A 12,675-nucleotide genomic window follows, 5' to 3' on the forward strand; every position below is an offset into this window, starting at 1 on the left:
ACATGGACTGTAGGATGGGAAACACTTCCGGGTCAGGGAATATAAAAGGACTATGGGAAATCCCAGACGTCGAGCTGAGCTGGGTGGAAGGGTGGCAATGCGTCTGGGAGAGGAGGATTGGTTTATTGATTGATTATTGGTGATTTATTTATGAGTATTGTGGAGAGAAGGTTGCTTGGTGCACATTATTATTATAAAATAAATAATAATTGGATTTTTATCTGGTGTCTGACGCCTGATCTGAGGGTTCGAGTGGACGACAGTGCCTCAATCTTTCACAATGCATAACAGCAGAAGGCTGCCTCACCACTTCTTTTAAGTTTAGCTCTTTGAATAATAAGCAGACTCTCATTTGAAGATCTAACGTTACGATTTAGAGAGTAAGGTGTAAGACATTCTGAAATATAGGACTGAGTGAGATGCTTAAAGGCTTTGTAAACCATAAGCAGTATTTTAAAGTCAATTCTAAATGACACAGGTAACCAATGTAGTGATGCTCAGACTGATGTGATGTGCTCGGATTTTCTTTTCCTAGTCAAGATTCTAGCAGCTCCATTCTGCATTCATTGTATTCGATTGATGTCTTTTTTGGGTGGTCCTGAGAGAGGAGTGCATTAGAGTAAGACAAAAGTGTGAACTAATTTCTCAGCATCTTACAATGTTATAAGAGGTCTAACTTTTACTATATTTCTTAAGTGAAAAAAATGCATTTACATTACCGCTGAGGATCACGGTGTGTTTCTTCATAATGTGACATGCTCCACATTCTCCTCTTGAAGACAACACCAACAAGTTTCCTTTGTCCACATTACTGTGTGGTCTCCATATTAGAATCTCACTACTAGAAAAGCCACTCCTCGCTGTCCCCCACCATACCTAGCACCCTTCCTTTCATGTATCTTGATTTCCGCAGAAAAAGTTAGGGATGTGAACTCTCCAAGCGCTGGGAGCTTCAAGGTTCTTTTCTGTCTATGATGCATCTTTAGGATTACAGTCGCCAAGACAGTCATCATAATTAGCAATTTGGGGAATCATATTACCAGAACACATCTGGAGGCTGAACAATAAGTCTACACCAGCGTTTCCAGCGGTGGCATTGCAGGTAGGGTACAGCCTACCCTGGATGAAACAAAGCCTCCCAAACCCCCTAGTCACGCTCAATCTCGGGTGGATTGCGGCCGATTCTGTATGGCTACCCCCAACTCTCACTCTGATGATCATGCTGAGTTCACCAAGGAGGAAAAGCATTGTCGACCGAGTTTGACTCATGTAACTCTCTGGTGATTGCAGGTACCACCGTCTTTGCCGATCACACTCAATTCACCAAGGGGTATGGAGGATCATGTGTAATTAATGAAGGGGGAAGTCCCCCTCTTAAGTGGGTCATTATGACACTGGCATATGACCACCCTACTCCCACCTCTGCTCAGACGATCACATTAAATTCACTGAGGGGTGTGGTGGGTCATGCTAAATTCATGAAGTGAGAAGTCCCCCTCCCTTGTGTGTCACAAACCCACTGGCAAGTGAAAAAATGGGTTGTGACACCACAAAAGTTGGGAAACAATGGTCAACACCTTACAGGGAGTGAGTCTGGTAATTTTTGTTTATTATTTTAAAAGTAACTGACAGGCAGATGCATGCAGAATTAATGCGCGTAAATGCTTCCAGATAAGGCTAAACACCTTTTTTCTTGTGTCAATGGCGTAAATGTTGCTGGAAGCAAAATGCCACCATATTTCTCAATATTTTTTTACAAAGTGAAACACAGAGATTTGTTGCAAATTTAGTTTTCACTCATTCCTAATCACAATGATAAACAAATGCAGGTCTCTGATTGGAAAAATTCCAGCACTGTGCAAAACATCCCTAATCCTACCCCTAACCATACCACAAGACGTTTCGTCCCTTTTCCCAGAGATAAGTAGAACAAAATCAAATCCAAAAGATATCGGAACAAACATGTGACAAACGTGGCATGTCATAGATAAAGCTTTGAAAGTTTGGACTTTAAACCCTGAGGTTATGGTTCCAAATCCTGCTACTGACCCTGTGTGACCATGAGCTGGTCACTTCACCTGTCTGTGCTCAAATATGTTAGGCAAGTAGTAATAATGTTATCTGAATATAGATGGGATATTGGCTCAGAACCTTTTCCTGATGGACCCTTTGTGCCAGAATAGAAAAAGTAATTACAGATAAAGAGTAGTGGGATTAAACATGTTTGTATTCTGCTGATAATTAATTATATAAAGAAAAACATAAATGTTCACTTTAAATTTTAGACATCTGTGGCAGACGGCAGACAGGACACTTCCATACTGGAAGAACTGGGAGAGAGAGCATGCACAGGGCACTGCCTCCCCCAGAGCACTACATGGCAACCCTTAAGGTTGCAATGGTGCCTCAGATTCCCCCAGGGCTTCATGGGAGCTGGAGTTTAGCACAGCCCTGTTGGGTTCTGTGGGTACTGCCAGGGGGTGCTACAGGGACTACGGACCCCTACTTTGTCGGGCTTCCACCCCACACTAATGGGCCACCAGAAGTACACCCAGGTGCTAGATAAAACAAGCCCACTGCCACTGCTCCAGGAGCCAGAACTGGTAGGAAGGTGATGAAGCTTGCTGGAGGAGGAGTGAAGATGGACAAAGGCAGAGAGAAGAAGAAGAAGAAGAAGAAGAAGAAGAAGAAGAAGAAGAAGAAGAAGAAGAAGAAGAAGAAGAAGAAGAAGAAGAAGAAGAAGAAGAAGAAGAAAAGAAAGGCCTTGCAGAGTCCTTTATTATCTGTACTTGGTGTATTGTGTTGGCTAGTGGGAAACGCTTGGGACGGGTTTCCCACCTGTAAATAAAAGCCTGTGTGCATGAAAAAACTGTGTCTGTCTTTGTCAGGTTTGGGGAGCTGTAGGCCACAGCATGACTTCTTCTTCTTTCGTAGCTACTGTATTCCCGTTTTTATATGGGTGTTGCTATTTTTTTGTTTTTTGCCTAGACTCCCCATAATATTGGTTTCAGTGTGATTTTTACAACCAGATGGCCTTCATGATGCCATCCCTCCCTGTTAATAATTGTTTTCTTTGCCCCTCTTTTCCACAGGTTACTTAACCGTCACCATTGAGCCCCTTCCTCCAGTTGTTGTAGGAGATACTGTGACGCTGAAATGCAACTTCAAGACTGACGGCAGGCTGCGAGAGATAGTCTGGTATCGGGTGAGTACCTCCTCCAATCGTCAGGGTCAATTATCAGTCGGCTTTTCTACTCAAAGGTTCCTTTCCATTATGCTGCCAAGGATGCCAGCTCTATGACAGATGTGCGCTATTATATAAACAAGCAATGCAGGAAGAAAAATTGAATATTACCATGTGTGTTTGGCAGATTGCCCTCGATCAGATATGTTACCGCCTTGAAAGTAAGCATTTTGCCACTGTCGAATACGCTTGAGCTCATTTCTCGGAACAGCTTTTGAACAATCATTTTGTCCAGAATGCGATAAACTCGGTACTTTTCCCTCAAAAATCCATCAATGAATGCTCTTCTGCCATGAAATACAGTGCTTCTTTCTGCCAAGAAAGAGACATCCAGCTGTGACCCTGGCACTCAGCGTCACTTCCACTTGGCACTGCTTCAGGCAGTCTGCAGCAGTTTATTGTCCAGAACATTCAGCCCATTCTCTTGATGTGCCTTACATAACCGAGGGCATTAATTCTGTTCTCGAGAGAAGAAAGAGTCTAACTCTACTTTATTTTATTCTCTGTTATAGGTTTATAGGGTCATTACTGTCATGGGTACTCTGATTTTTTTAAATTACTGACAACGTTTTCAGAAGAAAATATTGCATGTGGTGCATGATGTGCCTTCCTCTTTAATGTCTATTGTTGATTCTTGGTCAGATTCTTTACCAAGGGCAGGGTAAGCAGTGGTGGACGGTGATGTTGGTTGTGCAAATATTACAATCATGGCTGTTTCAGCATCATCCTTTGTCATTTTAAGGGTGTTCACATATAATGTGAGAAGCACCTACTGCAATAGCCATAACTGTCTGTCTGTCCGAATGAAAGAACTCAGCTGTGTGCCGACCTTGCAGTACACTCGTGCTCAACCCTTTTTATGCCAGACAATAGCATGCTGCCTGGCAAAGGGTCAGAAGCTACAGCGAGTTCAGACGCAATCTCTGACCTTTCCTTTTTATTTTCTTATATACGAAGTACAGGGAAAGTATTGTAATCATCCAAAAATTCAATGTCGAGATTTTGATGAATCTCAACATTTTAGACCTCCCTGACTTTCTTGTATACAAAGTATAGGGAAAGAACTGGAATCCTCCAAAAACTCCATTTCGAGATTTTGATGAATCTCGATGTTTTAAACCTCCCTGTCTTTTTTATATACGAATTACAGGGAACATATTGTAATGATCCAAAAAGTCGAAGTCGAGATTTTGATGAATCTCAACATTTTAGACCTCCTTGACTTTCTCGCATATGAAGTGTAGGGAAAGTATTGAAATCCTCCAAAAACTCCATCTCGAGATTTTAATGAATCTTGACATTGTAGACCTCCCTGACTTTCTCACATACAAAGTATAGGGAAAGAATTGGAATCCTCCAAAAACTCAATTTTTCGAGATTTTGATGAATCTCAATGTTTTAGTCCTCCCTGATGTTTTGTATACAAATTACAGGGAAAATATTGTAATCATCAAAAAAGTCAATGTCGAGATTTTGATGAATCTCAACATTTTAGACCTCCCTGACTTTTTTGTATACAAAGTATAGGGAAAGAATTGGAATCCTCCAAAAACTCCATTTCGAGATTTTGATGAATCTCGATGTTTTAGACCTCCCTATCTTTTTTGTATACGAATTACAGGGAAAATATTGTAATGATCCAAAAAGTCAATGTCGAGATTTTGATGAATCTCAACATTTTAGACCTCCCTGACTTTCTCATATACAAAGTATAGGGAAAGAATTGGAATCCTTCAAAAACTCAATTTTTCGAGATTTTGACAAATTTTGACATTTTAGACCTCCCTGACTTTTTTGTATACAAAGTATAGGTAAAGAATTGGAATCCTGCAAAAACTCAATTTTTCGAGATTTTGTTGAATTTCAATGTTTTAGACCTCCCTGATGTTTTGTATACGAATTATAGGGAAAATATTGTAATCATCCAAAAAGTCGATGTTGAGATTTTGATGAATCTCAACATTTTAGACCTCCCTGACTTTCTCATGTACAAAGTATAGGGAAAGAATTGGAATCCTCCAAAACTCAATTTTCGAGATTTTGATGAATCTCGACATTTTAGACCTCCATGACTTTCTCATATACGAAGTATAGGAAAAGTATTGGAATATTCCAAAAATTCCATTTCGAGATTTTGATGAACCTCAACATTTTAGTCTTAAAATACTATTTTTGGAATTATGTCTGTGTATTTGTGTATGTAAACACGATAACTTGAGTACGCTTTCACTTAGGTCAACCAAATTTTGCATACAAGTATTAGGTACAAAACATAGATTTCTATCAACTTTTGAGCTATTTCTGCTAACCGGAAACGGTACTTTTTAGATGCTTAACCTTGTCAGTTGCGGACCTCCGACCGCCGCTGACACTGAGGTGACAACAGAAAATCTCTGGAAAAGTCATCAAATATCACATGGCCTTTACCTTAAAAATCTAAGAAGACGTTTGCCATTTGACACATAAATTATGAGAATTTGCTACAGAAGCTGTAGACAGACATTGTTCAGCACCTCTAATGCAAGTGTACCAAATACCAAAAAAAAAAAATACAGACTGTGATCGAATAAGAAACTGCATGTTCCCCAAGGAAAATGTTGGGGCACCAATCCGGTCATCCCTGTGTAACTGGGACACAAAACAAAATGGCCAACATGCACACTGCTATAATCAACAAAAGCAAAAAGAACTGAGGCAAAGAAAGCCACCTGGCTGTGATTCCTTTTTTGTGGTGCAGTCGGTTCAGAACTGACCGCCTCCTTTTGGTAGTGGCAAGTTTTAAAGGCGGGAGACCGGAAGGGACGGAGTCAGTTGCCCTGATGCTACAGAAGGGAAGAAAGAGGAGAAGGTTCGCGTGAGCGCACCCCCTTGACCCAAGGTGGTAGTACCTGCTTCAGAGGAGCCTGGAGAGTAGACAAGACATAAAAGGCAGCAGATAATGTCAATCCATTTCTAATCCATAGTCTCTCAAATTCACTGGCAAACATGGCAAACTCAAACATCTGCTGTCCAGGATGGAAAGATCTACATTGTTTAATAGCTACTATAAACTATTAAATTGGTTTGGCTCATTTTTATTTTTTGAAATAAGAGGGGGCTCCTATGTTTAATTGCAAGCTAGATTTGCCCGGATCAATGTGGGCACCGTGGCCAAATCCCCTTGGTACAAGGCCTTATGTACAGCGCTAGACTAATTGGGAAAACGGAGAGAACATTGCAGGCTCCTGTTATGTGTGTTAAGGTGTCGATGCATTTGTCTATAATCAAATAATAAAGAGGTAAATAAACAAAACACATTTAGCATTTTTTCATATTTTTCCTGTTAATTTGCATTATAGCCTAAATTAACATCTGCTGCTTAACGTGATATTCATGAACATCCAGATGTCCTCCCTTAATAATCTGATATACCCATCATGTCGCTTTCCAAAGAATTGACAAATACATTATGCAGCTAAATGGCAGCGTTCGAGGTGCAAAGCAACCTAATTGAAAATTTATATTGCACGACAATTAACATTTCTGTAGCATCCAATCCATAAAGCAATTTACAGCAATGAAAGAGAGAAAGGAGAAGCCTTTTATTACAATTAACCGGACAATAGCGTTCTATTAAAATCCCTCCATGTTGTCCGGTCGTCACTTCATTAAAGAAGGCATTAGTTATGGTGACAGGAGTTTGGTGTCGGGGACTCCCTTTCGTTTCAAATATTCAGCTTGAAAGTAATTTGGATTAAATTGTTCAGTGTTCAGATGCTGTTGAAATGACTCTGGGGAGAAATAAATTCGACTGAACACTGCAACCCTGCTACTGCGGAAAAGGACCTTTTCTTTATTAGAATTGGTGTGTGGGGCTGGAAAAAAAAAAAGACAGATAATTTATTATCTTAATAACTGGAGGGTCATTCAAGTTTGTCAACACGGCATCGGCATGATGTCAAGTTTATAATGCCTGTGCAGCAACTTTCAAACTGCTATCATTAACTCAAGTCCAGGCACACAAAAAGCATGCCAATTCTAGAGCCGTGTATTGTAAAGGCTGTAAAGAAAGCAAAAAAACAATGATAAAGGTTTGGGGGTCCACCCCGTATATCGTAGAGTCACTGGAAGGGAAAAGATGCGTAATACTCCGCCAAATAATCATGAAAGACTGACTCGCAAAACAGGACTGGATTGCAGAGCAGAGGTGGTGGGTTTTTGTAGCTGAGACGGAGGAAGAGGCGGGTCATCTGGAGGGGAAAAGGCGGAAATGAGGTCGTTGGAGGGCGTGGTCTGGAGCCAGAAGAGGCAGTGGACTAGGTCTTACTTGTTTCTGTAAGGAGGGAGAAGAAGCATCAGTGCACGTGATTAGCACCAAACACCAGAATCTCAACATTAACTAGACTAGAAAAAGTCATTTCTGAACAACACGGGTAACCAGTGTAACGACGCTAAGACTGGTGTGATGTGCTTGGATTTTCTTTTCCTAGTTAAGATTCTGGCAGTTGTATTCTGCACTCGTTACAATCGATTGACGTCTTTTTTGGGTAGTCCTGATAGGAGTGCGTTACAGTAATCTAGTCGACTAAAAACAAAAATGTGAACTCATTTTTAAGCATCTTGGAAAGTTATAAGGGATCTAACTTTTGCTATTTTTCTTAAGTGAAAAAATGCTGTCCTCTTTAATAAAACCCCTGTGTGCGTCCAGTCCGTGTGTGTGTGTCTTCTGGTGAAGTGCGCATGCGCGGGGCACGGTGCAATGCTTTCAAAGCAGATGCTTCAAAGGCCGCCTGACGCGTCACACAAGACAGAGAGGGCGGGACCTATAAAATATCGCGCGGCTGATCCAATCGGATTTCGGTAAATGAGGTAAGACCTAAAACAGAAAACACGAAAAATCCAATCGGGTACTGAGACACGGAGACCAGGTTCCCCATTGTTGTGCAAGTGTTCACTCTGAGGATGTCAGATTTGCGATTAAGAAGCTTGGCCCGGTAAAGTGTAAAGTGTCCGTCGTTAAAGGGGTTTTCCTAAATATACGAATTTTCATGATATTACAATACGATGACTTTTAAAAGTGGATTTATTTTCATGCACATTACATGAGTTGCTGGGGAGAATCTGCAGATTGCCCACTGTTGTGACAGAAAATTAAACGCATATTATGGACAGCAAAGCCAGTATTACTGTCAGAGAAGATTACAGGCATTTTACGGAAAAAATTTAATGAGGTAAAAGGTCTGTTCCTACTAATGTTTATGGACTACTGTTCTAGCGCCCGTTATTGTAACGGGCTTAATGTCTAGTCTGATTAATAAGTGATTTAAAATTTAAGTCAGAGTCAATAATTACCCCTAAATTCTTTATCCCACTCTTGACTTTTAAGCGTAATGTATCAATGTTATTTCTAATACCCTCATTATATCCATTTTTGCCCAATCAGATTTTCATCCATCCATCCATCCATCCATTTTCCAACCCGCTGAATCCGAACACAGGGTCACGGGGGTCTGCTGGAGCCAATCCCAGCCAACACAGGGCACAAGGCAGGAAACAATCCTGGGCAGGGTGCCAACCCACCGCAGGACACACACAAACACACCCACACACCAAGCACACACTAGGGCCAATTTAGAATCGCCAATCCACCTAACCTGCATGTCTTTGGAATGTGGGAGGAAACCGGAGCACCCGGAGGAAACCCACACAGACACGGGGAGAACATGCAAACTCCACGCAGGGAGGACCCGGGAATCGAACCCAGGTCCCCAGATCTCCCAACTGCGAGGCAGCAGCGCTACCCACTGCGCCACCGTGCCGCCCATCAGATTTTCAATTTCTTCTTATTTAGTTTGAGAAAATGACTACTTATTCACTCAGAAACACAAGTAAGACATTGGGGTCAGTGAGGCAAGAGAGTCGGGGTCATCAGGCGCTATTGATAAATGCAGTATACCACCCAAAAAAATGTGGAAAACAGGAGTGTCTTGTGTTAGTACGGATAGGGGCAGCACATGCCAACTCTATATTGAGACTGGTGGGCAGTGTGACTGAGCTGAGAGGCAGTGGTGCCACAATGCCACTCATATAAAAAATGTGACTGACTGATTCATTCATTGTTTTGTTTTTTTCCCACAATGCACACACACACATGTGAACATATCTGTGCATTGAAGGGTAAGCGTGAGACACACATTTTTAAAGTCAATGAAATCGAATTTTGCACACACTGGCATGAACCAGAGCCCACTGATCAAACCGAGAAACCAGCAAATAAAGAAAAAAAAAAAAGAGCAAAATTCAGCCTAGAAGTGAAATGTAGGAAAGTTAGGCCTGGAATCCGCAAGGAGACACTTTCCATCACTCTCTGACACAAAGCAGAATGGTTTAAAAGCAAATATCTTAAATAATGCAGCAGTGCACTGACGGCAGCAAGTTTCCCGGCTCTCTGGATCTCATTTGTATACCAGCAATGACACTTGGAAGGGTTCGTCAGGGAATGAATGTGTCCTCTTCAAGAGCACAGAAGAGAGGGGCTGAGATGCGAGAGAGCGAGACGCTTCGACTCCCCCGATGAGAGCTTCTTCCGTCCATTACTAATACATAATAAATCAATTATCCGAGAGTTCACAGCAGAAGTGTCTTTAATCTTTCCCTTTTATTTCACTAAACTGTCGACATTAGTGTTTTTGTTTGAGTTTAAGTTTTGTTGCTCACATTGATGCCTGTCAAGGGACGGCCGCTTTTAAGCTGTGTTCAGATGAAAGAAGTGGAAGTCAGAGAGGCGTTTCAGTCATCGGTACAGGACGGCAATGGCTCTCCTCGCCAAGGGCAGAGCGTGTTTGAGAAACGTGGAGGAGGGGGGCGCGCGCTCGCGCCAAACCCTCTCACCCGCCATGTCTGCCAGCTCCATGGGGATGCCTGAAAAGTACAAAGCCTTACAGCCTTGCAGGCTCACCACATTTTTGAACCGTCCTCAAGATGGAGCCTGGGAAGGTACGGGGACAACCTCAGGACTCAGGCTTTTCAGGGCCAGAACAAAAACACCAAGATGGCCATAGACATTTGAACCACGGAACTGCACTTGAACGTATAGAAAAACGTATTCTTGAAATTGGTAATCTCAACATACTACAAAAGTATTATAAGCACATGGAAAAGTGAGTATGGTATTTCACTAAGCATTGATGATGTAAGAGTTAGGAGGCTAAATGGCTCAGGCCTACATATTTGTATTGTCCTGTATAAGCGAGAAACCACCGATAGTTCATAAGTCAAAGGTTAGACGTGCAGGAGAGCTGGAAAAGGATGGGCCCCTTGCTTAGAGAGGGAATGTGAACTCTTTGGCTGTAAATAATAGCAGCAAACGCTGAGCTAGTAGGGAGTACAGGTAGGCCTTGTCAGACAGACATGATGGACAGAGAGGAGTTTGACACCCCCTCAACTGAGAAATAATGGTGGAATTAAATAAGGGCAGAACTAGAGCAGTGTAGTTTTAGGAGTCAGATGAGGATGCAAAATGACTTGCGTAATAAGAACTGTAATAAATGTACTGCTCACTCGTTGCATTTATAGTGAGTCTGTATGTGCGCATACAATAAATCTTCATTCTGCTGCCTGTCCTGAGACTCCAAGTGCCTTCATTGGGGCTGAGGGTGCCCGTGCCAGTCTGCTTCTACAGATGGCACTTACAACACACACACACACACACACACACAAACACACAGAGGGAGTCTGGATCTTTCTATGAACACTCCCCTCGTAGCACATATCAAGCGTTATAATTAAAGGATGTGAAGTCAGAAGCAGGCCATCGTACATCCCAGGGCCACAGCTAACAGGCTGCTTTGGGTGTATTTGGGGATCAGTGTGCAATGGGGTTTACGCTATAGCTCTTGTGGACCACCAGGGGGCGGACCGCTCCCCAAACCCCAACAGAGACAGGCTGAGATACAAGTCTTGACAAATAGCACACTTTTTTATTCAAGTGGGGAAGGAAGCATTTTTCTTTTGCCACCCCAAACACACTACACTTTCTTCCTCTTTCTTTCTCTCCTCCCTCAAGCTTTGTCCTCCACCTCCCGACTCTCTGACTGACAGTGAAGCGGCACCTTTTGGAATGCACCCGGATGTGCCCCAGGACCTTCTTCTGGTGGAAGAGGTCCCCCTAAGGGTTCAGCTGGTCTAACACAAGAGGACTCATAGCACAGGACCAGCCTCTCAAGGGTCTTCATGATGTGAGACATAAGTGCCACTGGTCTGTAGTCATCAGGTGAAGAGGCATACGCCTTCTTTGGAACACGAACAACACATGATGACTTCCAAAACAGTAGCACTTTCTGAAGCCTTAGGGACAGAGGACACCACAAAGTCAGTCAGCACAGGCCTTGAGGACTGACTCGAGGACTGACTCCATCTGGTCTTGTAGCTTCTCCTGTGTGTAGCTTCCTCAGTTGTCTCCTTACTTGGTCTTCAGTTGCGTACAGACACGCTGATGGACTTGTCACTCGCCATTCTCGTTGATGTGGTAAGAATTGATGATGTAGTAGTGATAGTGTGAGGAGACTGGTCATTAAAACAAAGGTAGCAGTGGGAGGGACAGCCTATTAAAACATGAAAAGACGCACTTTGGTGTGCTGAAGTAATCGCTATTCTGTCATCTGTCTCATACTCTTCTAGTGAAGTCCAAGTCACTTGTTGAAAAGATGTGCCAGAGAGACATAAAGAAATGTACTGCAGAACTTGGGCTGTCAAAATGAACCTGTCTGTGAATATGGAAAGAACACATTTAAACATTAGTCTGCATAAAAAGAGAGAATAAAATAAATAAATAAAAGGACTTGATTGCAAAATTATCAAATTACTCCAGTACCAGACTCTTTTTGAGGATGGCAAAGCAATCATGGAAATTAAATGCAATTGTTCTTCAACTGTCAGGACAAATTAGATTTGTGTGATTAGGAATAAATATCCCTGCCTAATTAATTTTGATTTTGTGTGTATTAATTTGCCGTAGCTGCAGCAACTCATCTTTAATCATTTTGTAACTTTGGCAGTTCCAGGGAAGGGCAAATATTGACATTTACAAAAGTTTTGATGTCACCCGGACAATCGTCTGTCTAGGTGCGCGATATCATGTTAGTCTGTCAAAGGCAATGCGCCGTTGCATGGCAATTACTATTTGGGGTCAGTTTGAAGAAGAAGAAGTGGAGTTCTGTGACTCTCACCCTGTGTGAAGGGTCATTCTAAGTCAGGAGTGACTTGTGTAACCCGTTGGGATGACTGGGCTACGGGTACACACAAGAAACATTGACGAATATCTATCTATCTATCTATCTATCTATCTATCTATCTATCTATCTATCTATCTATCTATCTATCTATCTATCTATCTATCTATCATATAGTGCCTTTCATATCTATCTATCTATCTATCTATCTATCTATCTATC

The 12,675-nt window shown here is 42.1% G+C and overlaps 1 protein-coding gene across 1 annotated transcript in view; it reads left to right on the forward strand.

The window, feature by feature from the left end:
* Positions 1-12,675, forward strand: part of igsf21a (immunoglobin superfamily, member 21a) — an 897,495-nt gene that overhangs the window by 404,274 nt on the left and 480,546 nt on the right. Inside the window, exon 2 of the mRNA XM_051930758.1 lies at positions 3,093-3,205. Within this exon, the coding sequence (XP_051786718.1) occupies positions 3,093-3,205 (113 nt within the window). The remainder of the gene's footprint in view (positions 1-3,092; positions 3,206-12,675) is intronic.

Source organism: Erpetoichthys calabaricus, chromosome 8, assembly GCF_900747795.2.
Source record: "Erpetoichthys calabaricus chromosome 8, fErpCal1.3, whole genome shotgun sequence".
Taxonomy (NCBI): Eukaryota; Metazoa; Chordata; class Cladistia; order Polypteriformes; family Polypteridae; genus Erpetoichthys; species Erpetoichthys calabaricus.